Genomic DNA, 19144 nt, shown 5'->3' on the forward strand with positions numbered 1-19144 from the left:
TCTGCGTACCTCATTAGCAGCTACCCCCACCTGCCTCCGCACTCACATTATCAAACTGCGATTGTCCAACGCTCCGTGCTCGCAAGAAGCGGCCTGTCCACTCTCGTTTAATTGGCCCACATGCTCCCCACCACTCCTCAACAAGTGGGAAGGTCAATGGCGGGTCCTGACCTTGGATGATGATGTCTGCCAGTACGGGCCAAAAGACACATTTATCCTTAAACCACCACTGAGCCTCAGCAGCCTGTTACATCCTGTTAAACTGACTTCATTATGTGGACTCAACTGTACAGCCTCTCTTGTGAGGTTGTATGATGTGATGCAACTGCACATAAATGGATGTTTATGTGTCTCATGGTCGGAGACAGAATTGTATTTATTCTTGTTTATTCTGAACTATAGGAGTCAGTACGCTTTTATGCTTTCTCGAAGAATGTTAATTACACAAATCTGAAGTTCTCACTTATTAATTTGCCATTTCAAAATGTGTTATTAATTTATTATTAGGGTACAAGGGTAGCTTGCATACCAACTGAACCAACCTTGATCTGTGCATAGACAGCAGAGATCATGAATCCGGCTCTCGACATGTTTTATTTTAAAATACTTTATAAATACATTTTCTTAAATTCGGCAAATGAATGAAATGAACTGAGAACTACAGTCCTCAGAGTTTTTCCTTTTTCTAACTGGTTAAAGATTTCTAAATTCAGCAAAAGCAATCCTCTCCGCAGTGGATGCAGAAGAACTCTGTACTTGCTTTAAGTTTTTTAAGATTTAAAGATAATAGATAATTAACCTTCAAAAGTCCAACAAATTGTCAAAGTAAAGAAACTCTGTTCGGCGACTGTGTTGTGTACAAGTTTTATTTCCAATTAAATTCCATCGCAAGTGCCCCATGTTGCTAGTATTCTTTCTTGAAAGGTAAAATGTTGCTAATTGTGCACCTTGGCAACACTTTTGACAAGAGTCTCAAAAAAAGTTCTTGATTTATATTTTTTTTTGTTGAACTGTGTTTTGTTTACCCTCATTATTTTTTATTATTCTTGGCCTCACATCAGTGTTTTCTGTTTTCACGTTGGCTCGTGTGAAGCTCGGAGTTGAGTTCCGCTCAGGCCACAATGTCACACTCGCGTTAATCAGGACATGGGAATACAAACTCCGAACCCTTCTAATTACTCTGAAAGTGTTTGATAGGACACCGTTTTCTAACTAGAAAGGGTGACTTTCTTCTCCCAACCTGTCAAAAACTGTCAAAATCCTCACTAAGGGGGCTCTAATTCCAGAAATTATATCAGCTGTGAAGTGGAGAGTGAAGGGGTCGGAGCTGGAACGGTGGAAGCAGCAGAGGGTGCAGCTAAAGGGGAAGTGGCTCTTGGGGGGTTTGGGAGCGATGTTGTTCCTTGGCTGAGACGCCGAGGTCAAGGTCGTAACCTGCTCGGTGGTTAGAGCGCACGGTGTTTAAAGCTGGTTTGATCCGTCGCCCGGGGGAAGAGAAACCACAGAGGTCGCATCTGGAGTGTGTACAGTCAGAGCGAGGACTCGAATCCGTGTGCAACGTGTGCACGTTGAAGTGGAACAGTGTGTGCCCCTCGATCATTCTCTGTGTGATTACCTGTGTAATGTGATTACGTCACTTCAGTGTGATCGTGGAAAATTCACGTCGCGTTTCCTTCCGTGCTTCACTTTCACTGCGATGTCATTAACCCTTTAAGGGTTGCGCTATGAACACCTTTTAGTAAGACATCATAAAAAAAATAATAAAAAAAAGGAGGACGCACCGTCACACAAAGCAGAACCTCTCCGCTCTGTTTAAAGGACTTAACGTCACGTCTCGGGTTTATCTGTCAGCATTACAGGATGTGAACGGCTTCTTCAAAGAGACGGCAGGAAAGCAGAGACCAGACATCAAAGCTATCTGCGTGTTCAAAGCACGGTTTATACTTTGTAATGTCCCAAAATGCATACATTGGCCTGAATTAAATAAATATATGCATGTACTTGAATAAAAACACAACACATTTAATCATTATCTGCAGCTACATGATTTCAAATTATAATAACTATAAACCTCATCATGCCCCAATAAGGAGTTTCTAACATTAAAAAGCGCGTCCTCCACCTGTTCTGATTGTATTAAACATCTTCATTTTCTTGACTGAACATTTCCACGTCTGACTTGGTAACCTGTGAGAAGCCTTAACACAGAGGTGTCGTCGCCTTTGTCTTTACATTCTGGGCTCGTTGCCTAAAAGTCTGATGTTCTCAACCAGAGCCGTCGCCTATGAGACGAATGTCCTCAACGTACGGTACCATGGAGTCTTTTGGAGACAGCAGGGAGCATGTTGAGTGAAGCCTTTGAGAGGCTGCTTCACATTTATGTTGTTTGGACTCTTCTAATGTGTCATGTAAACTGTGTTATTAGAGATATTTTGTTTCTCTGCACCATGTAATCATTTTAATCAAAGTATTGCCTTAAGCTGATTACTTCCAGTAATCAGAGCGTTATAAAGTGTGCATGAAAACATTCCTGCCACGGCTGCCAAAATAGGCATCAGCGAAGGCTTTACGATAGTTTATATTAAAAGGAAACATGCAGACCATTTACTGCTTTACAGCTCAGCGGCACTTAATTGAATGAATCAGGTTGACTGTGTGCTTCAGTTACCAATCGGAACATTTTGCACTGCTCTTCAGAGTGATGAAGTGTAAAAACTCTTTGTGCATGTCTTTGCTTTTGCCAACAGTGGGAGGAGGTGAGCGGCTACGATGAAAACATGAACACCATCCGGACGTACCAGGTCTGCAATGTTTTCGACAACAATCAGAACAACTGGGTACGGACGAAGTACATCAGGCGTCGTGGCGCTCAGCGGATCCACGTGGAGATGAAGTTCTCGGTGAGGGACTGCAGTAGCATTCCGAATGTGCCGGGCTCCTGCAAGGAGACCTTTAACCTTTATTACTATGAATCCGACGCCGACACGGCCACCAGGAACTCTCCTGCATGGATGGAGAACCCGTGGATTAAAGTGGACACCATCGCAGCAGACGAGAGCTTCTCTCAGGTGGACCTCGGAGGCCGAGTGATGAAGATCAACACGGAGGTTCGGAGTTTCGGCCCCGTCTCACGAAACGGCTTCTACTTGGCCTTCCAGGACTACGGCGGCTGCATGTCGCTCATCGCCGTCCGGGTGTTTTACCGGAAGTGTGCTCGTATCATCACCAACGGAGCGCTGTTCCAGGAGACTCTCTCCGGGGCGGAGAGCACCTCCCTGGTGGCGGCCAGAGGCGTTTGCATCCCGAACGCGGAGGAGGTGGACGTGCCCATTAAGCTGTACTGCAACGGAGACGGAGAGTGGATGGTTCCCATCGGACGCTGCATGTGCAAGGCCGGGAACGAGCCTGTGGAGAACGGCACTGTTTGTCGAGGTACGTGTTCGCTCTAATGATGTTTCCATAAAGCTGCTCCGCCTTTACGAAACACTCCGCTTTGCCATCATAAAAGAGTAATCTAAACAGAGTATAGAATCAATACAGTGTTATTACTGGCAGAGCTCTCTTCATTTTAAGCTGCTCCTCGATTTATTCATTCGGGTTTAATTGATGATACAAACTGACAGTGTATTAGAACCAGGATGAATGCTTTACACTCTGTGCATCGATTACTCACCTGAAGCTATCATCATATTTCCATATAAATGATTATCCTTCCTCGGTGTTTATTTCCCAACATAAATACACAGCCGGATGGGACATGGCGCTCTATAATTCTGCTGAGGCGTTGATCTGAAAAAAATACACTGATGCCAATTGAAAATGGAACAACAAAACATCATCAGTTGGGCTGCCGTAAAAAGACGGGAGATGCTCAAGTGTTAGTTATCTCAATGTTTTAGTCTCGCTGTGGACGGTGAGACATGTCCACAATTAAACGTCCAATCAGCTCCTTTAAGATTCTCCTCTCTTTGGAGGATATTTCAAGAATTGCAAGCAATCTAAGCGTGTCATTTGATTTGGCCGAGCCTGTTGACAGTCTGTCTTTGTTCCACATCATGAATAAAGAGACTGTAAAACCTTCCAGCAGAGACATTTCTATCTGCGTAGGTAACACATCTTCTGCTTAACAGAAATTCTAAGAAAAACACAAACTGCAGTTTTCAATCGGTAAAATAATTTCCCTGACCTTTTGTTGGTCGGAAGCCTCCTTCCATCCACGAGGACAAAGAGGTTATTTTTCAAAATTGCCTGCATTTTCCTATTGAAATCCCTCGCAGGCAAATCGATTTCAGCTTTTCAGAACATCAATGTACCCAACATTTATGTGTGTCGCGCCCGAGCCGCTCTCTGGCAGGTGGTATTTGGTCAACGTGCTCAGAGATCTTGATCACTGGAAACAGCACGACAGCGTGTTCCCCTGCAGGCTGCTGCCGTGCAGCTCCTGCCCAGCACAACAAACCACCCACCTGCGCTTCGGATCAGTTTGTTGCTGCCTCTCTTATGTCTGCCTGTAATTACAACGCATCCCCCCAGTGCGTGCGTGTGTGTGTGTGTGTGTGTGTGTGTGTGTGCTGGGAGGGGAAAACGAGATGGGTGCTGCCTCACAAACATGGCCCGGCCTCGTTCAATGACTACTAATGAGGACAGGCAACCGCTCCTCCTTGAGGAATACAGACCAATAAACTGCATGCAGAAACATAGCAACTCTGAATCCACATCCCAACATAATTACACAAATCTGCTTGTTTTTTTGACCCACATGTAATTCACTGCTCGTGGTGATTGGGACATCTCTCGGGTGTCCTCTGTCATGCTTTTTTTTTTATTTATTTTTTTGGTGCTAAATGGGATTATAGAAATAAATGCTGTCAGTGCAACAGGGAAGGGATGTTGATTCCTTTAAACAAGGACAGTGCTGGGTGTGAGACTCGACCTTTACCTTATCCATCTCATTTCTGACTTCCAAAAGAAGCAGAAGCTTCAGTGCCTGCATGCTCTCTCCTTCATCCTCTCCTCTGCAGCAGTGAATGATATGGATTGGAGCTCCGCAGGCCTCAGAGACAAACCGCTGGGACTCCGACAGAAGCACATCCAGTATCTTTAAAAGACAGATCTCTTTGTCGCTTGGTCTCCTCGGTCACGTGTCTCCCCGGCTGAATATTAAAGCTTTATGAAAAGAATGCATTAACTGAGAGTGCAGCTGTGGAATGCAGCAAAACGCTACGCACGGAGATGGATTTTATGGCTCCATACAATAGTTATGAACCTCAGTGCAAACAACGAGGAAGTGCGGATGATGGAAAAGAAACAAAATAAAACCATTAAGTAAAAGAAGATACTGTTCATGGTTCCTCCATTGTTAGGAAACCAGAGAAAAAGCTGCCACCAGTTGGTCTGCTCTTCATACATCTTTGGAAATGCTGAAAGCTGATATCAGCACTCCAAACTGTGGTCAGTCAGCGCCTTTCAACTGCCAGACGATGGATAATGAATTGATCTGTGAAAGATGCGCCTTTGCCTGCCGATATTATGGGGTAATGAATTGATTTGCGAGAGGTGCCCTCTGAGGGTTTGTAAGATATCTTCTTTCATAGCCGGATTATGGAGCCACAGAGACAGGAGAAAAAGACTCCAAGATGAAAGAGACTATTTGTACTGTAGTATTAATAACACTGGCTAAGCTTTGGTCCAACATCCCTGCAACTAAACGTGTAATTACGCATGTAACAATTAAATCCTTGGCAGGGATCCCGGCGAATAATTACGCTGTCATGAAATCTGTCAAAATATTGACAGCACGAGGGGGTGCTCGCATCGAATTTTCTGAGGGGCCTTTTCTCTGAGCGATTGTCTTACAAGTGAGATTATGTTTCTTTGCTAAGAAGAGCCGGGAGTGAAGAGGACACACCACACAGCTTTTCACCAGAGATGTCCACGAGAAGAAAGATGCGTCTTCCCCCTCGGAGCATCGCGAAGATGGCGCACCACGGAGACGCACTGTTTGCCGTGTTCACGGGTGCGAGCACAAACTCCCCGGACGACGCCCATGTGTGACTCCACACTTTCACCTGAACATCTAACCCCCGCGCTGCTGTGAGTTCGAGGGTCTCCGCTGTTGGAGCTTGACCCCCGATGAGGAGCGGTGAAGAAATGGATGGAGGAAACCTGTAACAGCTTAATTCACGTCATGTTTCTATTCATGAATGTGTTAAGAGAGAAAAGGTGAAAGCAGCAGAAAAACAAGCAGCACAGTTTGTGGGGCCCTGTGACCCAGATATGCTGGGAGAAAAGTCGACACATAACATCTCCCAGCATGACAGTAGACTCTCTCTCCTACTGGTTTATGTACACTAGAAATAATTGTGGGATAAAAAGCTTTTTAATGGCTAAAGAAACTGAGAGACATTGAAACATAGAGCATATCTTTAAGGACTTTCCACCATATTTAACAGCTGATATCCAGATTTCAGGATTTGACTGATGGAGTCATTATAAAGTCAGTCAGAGTCCACATGCACTAAACCATCATGCAGATTGTCCTCCTCTAGAGCCGGTTTATAGGAACTCCTTAAAGCTAGATTCAGTGTTTCTTTTCTAAAAAATAGAATGGGGACTTGTGCAAAAGTAAAGCGATTCAGTCATCTTGTATGATCAGGATTCACATGTGGTGATGTGTGCGTCCTGGGTTTTGGTCGTGTCAGGACGTTTCTGGTTGGATACTGGATGTGGTACCCCTCAGCCAATGACTGCATAGGTGAGTTTAGGATTGGATTGAGTGATTGGATACTGCTTATGTGGACGTAGTGGCAAGTACTCTCATCTGTACATCATTTAAATATAGTCCAAATATATAAGAACTATCTACAGTATATGTCACATAATGAGCTTTTTTCTGTAATTTAACCTTTTTAATCCAGTAGTAGTTCCACTGAGATATAGAAACCCTATTTTACCTATTTTACAAGTAAGTACTGGCCAAGACAGAGACAGAAGAAGTTTCCTTCCAATAACAAACAGCAGCACAACAACAAGCAAAAACTAATCAGACAGTCAAATCAGCAGCATTCAGCGGTATCAATCAAACCCTCCATTTGGTTTGACCCATCCATCCCCATCACCGCCCCATGCACAACGCTGTGCTGTTCAACACTGCATTGAAAACAATGAGGTGTCCACAGTGTTTCTTTGGAAGCTTTAGTCAGAAGTCTGAGCTGTGGAGTGAATCAGCTATTACACAGTGAGTCTGTTCTCCTCACCCACACAGATTTACATGCAAACATACCTCAGCACTCACTCAGGGACTATTCAAGGAATCGGCTAGAGCGTATACGAGTCATAAAAAAGTCTACCTAACATGACCAGCATGTATGATATGATGTGTGTATGGTCACTTCATGGACAATTTAGAGCAACACTAGTTTCCCTTTTCAGTCTTTGTCTCTTTGTGAGGTCTGTGAAAGTTGTTGCTGCTTGGAAGCAGAGTTCCTGCCGGTGCCCCCGGAGCAATTAGATTAAGGAGGAGAGGCTTCAGTAATTCTTCAGCCAAACGCGGTTGTAGATAAAGAGAGTTAGGGGGACCGAGAGCGAAGGTTGGTGCTGGGCAGACGTGATTGGATAGATGCGATTGCATGGAAAAGAGGAGGGGAGGAGGCGAAGGCAGGAAATGAGTCCCTCTAACCCGCTGTCAGAATCCCAATTATTACAGTCTCCTCGTCTGGAGAGGGTTTAAGGGGTGGAAATCAGCGTAGCACAGACAAATCCACGCCGCTGCCTTTATTTCCCTGGCGGCCGCTGTCTTTAATGGCAGCTCTAATTGACTAACAGCGCACGTGGGGAGCAGGCGCGCTGATGACTGGATGACTGTCCTCTGTGCAGGAACAAGACACAAAGAAAAGCAAAACAAACACACCCCCTCAAGGCTTCTGCTGCATTGTGCATTGTGCAGACGACGATGAAGGAAGGTTTGCATTGTGCCGCTGTAAGCGAAAGAGAGAGAGAGAAAATAAGATAAAGAGAGAGGAAGACTAAAGTGTCAACAGTCTGCCTACACTGCAGTCGCACAATATTATGTTCAAGTAAAAGCCACACTTATTCCCTCTGATTGATAGCTGCTCCGGCTGTTGTTAGGAGCTGTTTAGTTCAGCATTAGGAATACAAATTAACAGCTGAACAGATGTTCAACACTGCGCAGTTTGTCTGTTAAATGGCATCATAGACAACAAGAATTAATTTGAGCTTCATATGCAATCTCACTTCATTTCCATGACTGATGTTTTCCTTTAGACACAATAACGGGTGTGTGATGGGCGTTTAATAGACGCTGGCTTTTTTACTCGGTACAAAGCGTCGGATGTTGTCACAGCAGGAGTTCTAAGATGCGCCTCCTTGTTGGCAGAGACCCCAGGGGACAATCAGGAGTCTTTATTCCCTCTTTCAAACTGATGGGATTTCAGTATGACCAGGTGCTTCTTCCCCCACTTCTCTGCCAGACTGTAATGCACTTTGGCTGAGCTAAAGGCAAAATAAAATGACAACTGCATAAATCAAGAGGGCTTAAAAATGTGCACTAACTTCCTTATTTTCCAAGTAAAGAGTATTCAGTCTTATAAAATAAACATTGTAAGTGCTGCTCCAGGTCAAGATTTTAGTGTGTTTTAGTGTTTTTCATAAACAGGATTTGACCGCAATCCAATTATTTGAAGGGATCTCTTCATGAAAAACAGAAAAAAGACTCCAATATTTAAACGCATAAAGAGACATCAAATAGAGCATGACATTGTAAAACAAATAAAACAAACCGCTGACTTTGGCTAACCTTGGAACGGGGAGCTCAACTTGTTTTTTAGGCTAGGATTCTTCTTCCTCCAAAAACATTTACTGTTTGCTCAATATCATGATTGATGATTTGAACCAGCAGAAACACTAAACACTGCTCTTCACTGTACACTGGATGTCCAGTAAGGGGGCTGCTGGACGAGCTGCCAATCAGAAACGTTTTCTATTGCCAAGTGCGTTTGCATATACAAGGAATTCGTCATGGTGTATTGGTGCAAAAAAACAGTGAACATGATGCTAACAGTTTAGACAACAATTAATATTTACAATTCATACTTACTAACCTTCACATCAAGTAAAAATGTTAATAATAAACAGCTTTTAATCTCACAGCCATTTCTACATTCTGAGCAGACGGGCATAAAAACTAACAAACAGAAGAAAAAAAAAAAAGGGATTGAACAACAATGAAAGTGTTTAATTGGACAAAAAAGGCCAAGGTTATGTCACACACATCCCCTCCAGTATGCATTAAATGCTCTGAGGTGAAACCATATTACATCGCATATGCATTATAGTTCAGTAGCCAGTAATGTGCACCCCTTGCAACCTTGTATACCCGCACACATCCACTTGATCATCCTCATTTTCACAGAACATCCATCATATGCGGATGTGCTAACGTGACCTGCGATCCTTGATCTCAGAGATCACGGCCTGTTAAGCCTGCAAACCGTTCCCACATGTTCCTGCACTCGTTGGCCTCTGCTCCAGATGCACCTCTGTCACACTCCTCATTATCCCACCGCATCTATTGAATCTCAAATTCAGACAGTATGACCTCTTATAATCCAGGTACCTCTTTTTTTTTTTTTTTTTTTTCCTCTTACTACATTTGTCTTCTTCTCCACTGTAGACCCTTCCTGTAAGTCTGGTTCATGCCTGTGACACCTTCCCCTGTCTCGCCCTGAGATACCAGACAGACTGATTACCGTGGACAGTTTTCTGGTGTTTCTCCATGTGAGCGAAGCAGGCCGTAAACCCTGAGAACTTATGGTTTTGTTCATGATAAATTCGCCTTGGACATGCCGTCCTGACACTGAGGAAATGAGAGCTGTGCGGTATATATGGAGATCCTTCCATATGTGCCTCTTTTTTCTCATCAGGGGCAAGGCCAGGGCTTTGTCAAAACATCCCCATCAGCCCCTCGCTCAGATGTCATCGACTCGTGTGCTGTGAGAGGATTCAAGCTGCTCTCTCTCAGCTGTAAGGGAGACTGATGGATCAAGCATCTGTCTAGAGATAAAAGATGAGAAACAATCGGGCCCACTGTTTAAGACAGGAATCCCTCTTGAGTATCAGTGACCTTGTTTTCCAATCATGTATAAGAACTCGGTCAACATTGAGAAAAAAAAAAAAACCGGTGGCGTCTTGTGTTGCATGCCATTGACCTACATTACGGCTATTCTAAAAGTAAAAGCAGAGTGAAAGTTTATCCATCCTCTTACATTGGTTGGATGTGCCACGTGTATTCTGCAGCTGTAGTATGTGAGAGATGAGCACAGTTGTTCACACACAGTTAACCCCTTGGTCACCCGCTTAGAAGCTGAAAGGGTTCATTCTATATTCTGCTTCACACCGGATGAGCTTTCCCATGCATCGCACTGCCGCATTGATACTCCACACATAGATTGAACTCCTGTTCCTGAACATGCTCCTTAATGCTGAGCTGAAATTACAAAAACATCTTGTTTTATAATTCACCACCTATTCTTCGCGTCGCTGCATTTGAATCATTTGACGGTGGCGTCCTTTGAGAAGAACTTTGTCGACGACGACTCAATTAAGTTCACTCTGCGATGCCCTACTCCTTGACTTTGTACGGCGTTGCAGTTATAGGCTTCTCATCCCCGGCGAGGAGACTCTTGAGAAGTGTAATGGATTCTAAAATAAGCAACATCACCCTCCAACAAAGATCTCTCACCCGTTAAACTTCAGGTGATTAAAGATTAAACGGCTGCATGGGTGAGGCTGAGAGATGGCTGGGTAGGGTAGCGTGGAAAGGCGAGAGGGGAAGAAAATATTAACAAGGACACATGAAGAGCTTGGATTTCTCTGTTTTTCTTCCACTTCTCTTATCGGTGCTATTTGCCTCACCACCCATCAACATGCTGCACTAATAGCCAAGCGAGATCCTCGCCTTTGAGTTATCTTAAAGGAAGACATCACAGGCAGAGAATACTAATGCTGCAAACTTCCTATCTCCAGTATTTTGTGATTTCTGATGTTCGACTTCAACTGAGGGATTAGTTTCTCCTCTCCGAGAAGATTTCCGCATACAGCTCCTTTTCAAATCGCATCATCTGATTTAAAGAAAAATAAAGTAGGGTTGTCATCTTAAAAATAAGGCTGCTTTCCTCAGTTCATGAAAACAAGATTCACTGTACGTGTCCACATTTTCTGCATTATCTGTGAAAATGTCGCGTTTAAAAAAAAAAAAAAAAAAGACAAATAGGACTTATACTATGGATAAAGGGAAGTCTCCTCTGTATACTTCCAGGTCCACTTTTCCCTCTTCAATGAGTCAGCATTTCCTGTAAATCTCTGGCTTGCCGATATAATTATCTGCCACCTTATTTAGATAAATTCCAGTGTGTTTAATTACTTGGTAATCAAAGTGATTTAGATTCACAAAGTACACCCTGCTCTTCTCAATGGAAAACAAAGACTGGGTTCAATTATCAGGTAATTCCAGTGTCTGAGTGCAAATAAGAAAAACCAACAAACAAAAAGTATCCTTGGATTCAAGGGCAACATCTCTGTTAACCTCAGTGAGTCCATGTGAGGTGATCGTGTCAACACAGGCTTTATCGACCCTCCGGCAGTGTTTGAGCTAAATCAACAACCAAATCAAGCAGTTTATATTGAGATTTATTTAACTTTGGGCTTTATTTCCAAAATGTTTGGAAATCCACTGCCTAATGTCAACTGAAAAGTTGGCTTGGCAGAGCAAAAGTTTCTGTCATCGTCCTCCCTGGGAGCTTTCCGAGTGGTGTTTGATTTGAAATTGAACACACGCCTCTAAGGCTTTTGTCGATGTCAAGTGAAGCTCTCCCCTGTAGAGAACTAACACATCAGGAGTGTTTTCTTTTCCAGGTTACACTACCTGTGTGTTCCCTATACTCCTGAGACAATCCAGGTGAATTGCTTTGTGAAGCAGACATAATGCTCATGGCATTCACTGTATCATGTGTCGAGGCCCGAGAGATATGAATGAAAGATTAACACCTGCACACCGACAAACCACAAGAGTTAGGAACATTGGTGACCTATTTAAGATCTCACTCAGCTCTTATCAGTTTCAAATAATGCAGAATATGATGCAGCTATTTGAAACGACTGGAGTCATGCTAGATGCTCTTTGAGGTTGTGCTGGTGCAAATCCCTGCATGCTAACATGCTCACAACAACAATTTAACTATCTTTTATAGACGCATCAAATCTCTACAATTTAAACCGTCATTGAGAAAGAAACTGTCATTTTGTTTGCAGTATTTAATTAGCACAACCTCCGATTCAGTCTTGTTTTCCACTGTACTCAATTAATACATTATTTATCCAAGATGAGCACACTTGATGCTCAGCAGGAAAATAGTTCTGGCTCCAGTGGCCTGGTTTAATTGTACCAGCCTGGTTGCGGGGTGGGGGTTTGGGTGTTCTGTTGCTGCGGGGGACAGCTCGGCTTTGTAAATGGGCTACTTACAGAATTTTCTGGATGTTCAAACTTTTTACTTCCCCTTGGGCAGCGGCTAAGCAAATAAATTACTCCATTTAATGAGCCATTCTGGTCTCCAGTGGAATTCCCAAGCTCTTCGCTGAAAGGTACAGTTCGACACGCTTTTTCTCAATCCTGTAACTCCTGTAGAGAACCGGGTTCATGTAAAGGATACCGTTTTTTTATAACCACTCTCTAAGAGATGAAAGGCGTAGCACAATCCACAAGCTAATCCTTATCTCGTCTGATGGAGTACTCCTACCAGTTCATTGTTGTATGAACCAGTGGTTTTATGGGAGAGAATAATCTCACTAGGTTCTGTCGTTCCCCTGGTCCTCATCTCCACCTCGAGGTCCCTGCTCCAGGATTTGCACAATTTTCCCACAGTTTATACTGTAAAGCCTTAAGGGATTCCTCTGTTTATATTGGATTTATATGGAGATAGAAGAGGTGAGACTGTAAACAGCAAGCTAATGAGAAGGCTCCTCTGTTTAGCCTGGTGCGGAAAAATAACAGTTGCTTCCTGTGCACCTCACAGCACGAGTTAAAGTACAGTGTCAGGATATCCAAATGTTTTTATTTCCTTATTATCATTGGAAATTGAATAGTTATGAGTTCATAATTTCTTTTTATTAGCTTGAAGTATAGTCTTACAGTTACATGTAACTGTATACCCCAAACGTTTCTGTTAATTTTAGGCACCATAAATTTAAATCTATGTTCTAAAATGAGGCCTTTTCTAGACATTTAGATTAGTCACTTATATATAGTAAACTATATATGCTAGAGGAAAAGATTAATGTGTGCATTGTTGGCCAATTCATCCAAGTCCATAGTTCCCTATAGGGCACTATAGATAGATAGATTGTTGAAGATCACTTCCCTCTAGGTTTCTGTTTTAGTAATTGATGTGAAAAGGAGAGAAATATGAGGAACTTCAGGTTAGGGTTTGATGACCATTTTACTGAACAGTGCTACTGCTAATGCACAGCACAGCAGATGAAATGTACACTACTCAAAGAGGGACTAGGTTTCAGAGACTCAGATACTGTGAGACACAGTCCACAAGCTCAACAGAAAAATCACGTACCCAACTCCTCGGGGCCGGACATTAACCACCCGCTAGTGTTTGCTACAAAGCCTGGATTGGCTTCGCAGCGTATCGATGCCTGGGAAATGCTCAATTCGTGCTGGGACCAGTGTTCTGGTTTATTGTGGTCATCTCAAGGCTGTGTGGTCTCCACAGAGTTGTTGTGGCGGTTTAGGTGGGGGAGATTTCATGTGCGGGGTGTTTTCATTCTACCCCGCCGACCCGCTCAGTATGACATCGTCTCGGCACACACCAGGGCCACTGCTGCCTCCCCTCCCACTACGGGCATCACTTCTCTGTGAAGTAACAGGCTTAAAGAACTGTCTGGAATACATTAGTCACGGTTATTAAGGAGGTTGTTTAGATTCTGTGCCCCCTTGTCTTAGCTTTACTCCCACCCTGTAAAGTCATGACGATGCAGAGAGCTGTGGCATAAGCAAAGCGACAGAACTTGTCTCCACAAAAGGAGACAAATAAAGTAAAAGCGCAGCAAACTGGCGAGACAGAAGGGCTTGAGGCAGTATAAGAGGTAGAAATCACGGAGCAGTGTAGACCTATCCTATGTCTCCTAACCACACTACATGATGTTAAACACTCGGCAAAGGATTAGGGGCAGGACAAGGCTACTATATGATATGAATTGGCTCGGTTTACAGCTGTCAGAGTCATGAGTCGTTTAAGATTATGGATTTTGTTTGTCATTGCAGTTAAAAAAAAAAAAAAATCTTTGACGGCTGTTTCCAATAGATTGAAAAAAAAAAAGGCTCTAACTTTTAAAATTAAGTTCACACTACAAGTGAAGCATTTCACAAGAAGCAAATTAAGTAAATTCAGGTATGTGTTGAATATGTCATCACAAGCCATAAAATCCCAGGTGGAGAAAGAAAGCCTTTTAGTGTTGAATTCTTTTGACATCTTGAGGCAGAAATGTTCAATCTACAAAAAACCTTTTTTAAAGTTGTTGCATTAAGGACAGGCCTCTACAAAGATTGATTTTTTCAATTATGGTGTTTATTTCTTCATCCTTTCAACATGTTTTTTTTGTAATTTCAAGGCAGCCAAAACTGTCTATTTGAGTTCAAACTGTTATTAGGTCAAATTGAATTGATGCTTGGGCTTCCTCTTGCATTTGAGTTGGACTGTGACTCACTGGAGACTGATGTGCAGACTCTCCACAGCGCTGACCAAACACAGGTAATTGTTATTCATCCAAGAAGTTCTGGTACCGAGCCAAGCCAAGTCTAAGCTAGCTAACAGGTCAACAAACTGGGCACTGGTTAGCCTGAGGTGTGTGGAAGCTGGTGTTAAGTTAATCCAGACAGTCACTGGATAAGTGGTACATTTACAGAGTTGGCTGCACCTCTGGGTGATATCATGAACCTTCGTTGCTTTGTTTGGTTGAATCCTTGTCAAAGACAATAGAAATACCTAAAAGATGCGTTCATTCATATATATCTCACATCATTTAGGTTTTTCTAGTTCTTTGCGATCATTGATGCATATCAGTCTGCATGAATCTAGCGTAAAGATGCAAAATAAAAACGTATTCGCCGCTGTGTTAAACCTTTAAACCACACTATTGCTAATTAGCATATCAATGCCTTCCAAAAGATAGTTCAACATTTTCTTCATGCAGCACCTTGAACAGTAGTGTTATGACATTGCCACTGAACAGAATGTGACATTTCAGTCACCATGAGGGATATGTCAACTCTCCACAGAGTGAAACCCTCACCAGAGAAGACATTTCAGAGCCATCTGCATCCAAAAATAAGCAGGGCCCCACTCCAGCACAGAGCTGATTCCATGATGTGTCTCATTCCTTGTTCAGCCTTGATAACTCCTCCTTACGACCTTCTTACTAAATATAGCAATTCATGTATTGATTTGGGGACGCGGTGCATTCACAGCATGCCGCCACCATTGTGACCTATTTCAACAGATTGCTTGTAGTTAAGTCGTTTTCTTTTTGTCTGTGAGTTCTTTGTCTGCAGGGGGAAGAAGTTCGAGCGACTTGTTCTGTGCAGAGGTAGACACAACATGTCTTGGGATGCGTGGCATATAGGCCAAGAAAGCATCGTGTATCCAGAATGGCTGCTTGGCAACAGGAGTAAGCATGTATCCTGCAGGAGCCCTGCATGCATACATATTATAGCACTGTTGTTCAGATGTATTTTTATCACTTTATTAGATGATTATTTGAGCACTCAATGCATCAGAAAATGTTTTAACTCTACATGATGCTAAATTGTGAGATTACGAGAATTAGCTTTGGGGCTGTGAGCGGAGTGATTAAGCGCGGATCATTCACAGTGTTGTACCTCACTGCTATTAAAGTGTGGCTATGGGGAATAGGGCCAATGAAAGCTTGGCAAATGATGGTTTAAATTCCATCTGTGTGTACAGCATGCCAGCAGGCAAACTTCCCATCGCTGAATGACTGTCTATGATTGAAATCATGGCTCTAACGTGCTTATCTGTCGGCATAGTGTTGCAAGAGGGATGGGCATCAACAGGATCATTGTTGTGGTATTCAAGGGAGCAGAGAGCCAGAAATGTTGTCACTGTTTTCCCACAACAGTTGCATGACGTGCCTAAACACCTCAGTATTTATCCCTTACGTGCTTACAAATAATGCAGGTGCCGTGTGAAAGGCATGCTGCAAGCTGTCTGATCTCCTGCTAATGCCTTAAAAGTATGCAAAAGGAAACAATGTCTTAGATGGAAACGTTTAAAATTTTAAAGAACAATCTTCAATGCAATGCTTATTTACAGTATAAGCACTCGCTTCGTTTACGCTCATTGGAGGTAATTCATCCTGAACACTTTCTGCAGGGCCGTTGTCATTCTGCTGGCTGAGATTCTTATCAGACGCATCACAAAACCCACGAGAACATAAGTCCTTCCTCCTCTTTTCACCCATTCACCGACCTTCCAGGCACTGCCACAATCAGGCCTTTGTGGGCTTGGCTTGTCTGTCATCTCTCTGGTTCTGTTGATATGGGCCTCATGCTGAGAGCGTGGTCCCCTCATACACTGCACTAAGTGCTGGCTAATTGAGCTTGTCAAGTCAGAACCTGTTGGTGTGCTGATAAGAAGGTATTTGACCCCTTTGGAGGCTCTTGGTGGTGCCCAGCAGATCGTGTTCTTTATAGATCCACTTTGAAGAGAAAACAGCCAAAAGTAGATCCTAAAAAAAACCCACACCTTTCCACTTGATGATTTTACTGCCTCTTATCAAGCACTCAGTGAGTCAACAGTGTAGAGGAGGGGAAGATCCTTATCTTGAGATTAAATCGGACATTAACAGTCTGATACACTTATCAAAGTCTGTTGATGCATTCTAAGGAGAGAGCCCATAAAAATCTCCACTCAGGACTGCAAGAAGGACTTTCCTTATTCTTTAATCAATTGCTTATGCGTCTGGTTAGGGGAGTTGGCAGGAGTCCACAAAGCGAAGGTCTTGGATGAATGCCCTTCCCATTTCCTTTACAAAACTAACTGCGCCTGTGCCCCTTATTGCCTGTGTTGGACCTGAAGACTGAGCTTTTGCGCATGATTCGACCTCATTTGTTTTCATCTATTTGAGGCAGGAGATGATCAGGGTTAAGGAAACCTGAACCCGTAAGACACATGTTTCACAAATGTACTCTAGCCTGTATTGGCCTTTCTTGCAAAAGAAAACCAATCTGGTCTTACAGTCAGGTTTTGTAAGGATTTTTTTTGCACATGGCATTTCATCCCAGTATGCCACGGATGGGTTTTTATTTTATTCTGAGTGCATCTGACATGACCCCCACGAGCCTCCCTGGGCTAATCCTGCTGCCTCCAGGAACCCAAGACTAATCTGCCAGTCTCCCTTTTGCAGGCGCTCACTCATTTGGAGCTGCCTTGACTTCTGTAATACTATCAAGAACATTTGCCAACAATCAGCGCCACAAAAATGTATTCCTACCATGATTTGCGTGCTTAGAGGGCAAGTGCATTGAAAACGTCCTCTCTTCCTTTGTCTGCTTGTCTGCCTCGGGCACGTACAAATAAAGTTATTATGACTCACATGACTGCCAGCTTTTGAGTAAATACAATACAGTTTATTTTCTTATTAAAAGAGACATCTGATCAACGATTATATATTTACAATGACCTCAGCATTAATATCAAAGATTATACTTCCAGTCTGGAATGTGTATACTGGTGTCAAATGGAAAGCTATACCCTCAAGGCTAGGTTTACTGCATGAAGGTTAAATGTGTGTGACATGTACAGTATGACTCATGAAATGTAGTCACATGCTAATCCTGTCAAACAGAGATTGATTGACTCACAAGCCTCACGAGAGACATGTTAGGTATCTGAAAGCCATCCATGCCAATGTAAGCAGGTAACTCAGACAAAGAGCAGTTTCCAAACACACCAGGAGGCTGAAATAACATCAGGTCTGCTATGGTTAAAACCACGGAGCTGTTAGCGAGGGAGTGACAGAGTAAACAATTAAATCTGTCAAGTCAGTTAACGAAATGAAATTATTCATCCAGGTTTTAACTGTGGAATAACTTTACAGCCCATTCACTCTCATGTTATTATGTTTGTAAGCCGAGCAGAAATAAGATAATCCAAAATATACAGAAAAGAAATTGTCCCTTCCTCCATCCCTCAAATCCCATTTATACGGTCCAGATTTCCCCCACCTGGTAAAGCATGAAGGAGAAACTTAGCCCTCTTTCTTTTGCTCTTGGATGAACCAACTTTCCAAGTTTGGAAGCCTTTCTTCCAAATCCAGCATTTCAGCTTTTAGTCATGAAGTGAAAACAAAATTCTCTGAATCACTCTGAGGAATATTGGTTGTATTCTGCTGCTCACATCTAATCTCCTTTACTCTCGTTGGACAGCAACAAACAATCACCATTGAGCCACCTTTGACTTTTATCTGTCATGTGTGCTGATTGGGCACGTCATGAAATCAAAATTTCTAGGTTACATGCTCAACTTTTGTGAATTTTACAAATCGAAACGTTTTTTTTCTTCCAATTAATCTAATGCCACAGGCATGCAGAGTGATTTTAGGATATTCAATGCCACATAAAGCAGTGATGATCATCTCTGATTTTTACTAATAGACTCAACAAATCCAACATTTATCAGGTCTGTACATAGTACACAACTGAAACTGCAAATTTGGCTGCATCACACACACACACACACACACACGCGCGCGCACACACACACACACACACACACACACACACACACACACACACACACACACACACACACACACACACACACACACACTTTGCCAGTGGCATCCAGCGTGTGGGCAGGAGAAGATGAGGACTTTTTTTTTCTTTCTATATCCTCTTTACTTTCTTCTCTTTTCACCAGTTTAGCACATTGTTAGAAAAGGTATGAACACTCCCTTCCATGCACCTCCAGTTGGCAATCCTACTCGGCATTAGAAACGTTATCATTGTAAAGAAGTATCTTCAGCAACAGAGAATAATTTA

The 19144-nt window shown here is 42.9% G+C and overlaps 1 protein-coding gene across 5 annotated transcripts in view; it reads left to right on the forward strand.

Moving 5' to 3' along the window:
* Positions 1-19144, forward strand: part of ephb2b (eph receptor B2b) — a 152207-nt gene that overhangs the window by 65375 nt on the left and 67688 nt on the right. For all 5 annotated transcript variants that reach the window (XM_079341947.1, XM_079341948.1, XM_079341949.1 and 2 more), the window contains exon 3: positions 2748-3432. In XM_079341947.1, the coding sequence (XP_079198073.1) occupies positions 2748-3432 (685 nt within the window). The remainder of the gene's footprint in view (positions 1-2747; positions 3433-19144) is intronic.

The sequence above is a fragment of the Symphodus melops genome, assembly GCF_947650265.1.
Source record: "Symphodus melops genome assembly, chromosome: 4".
NCBI lineage: Eukaryota > Metazoa > Chordata > Actinopteri > Labriformes > Labridae > Symphodus > Symphodus melops.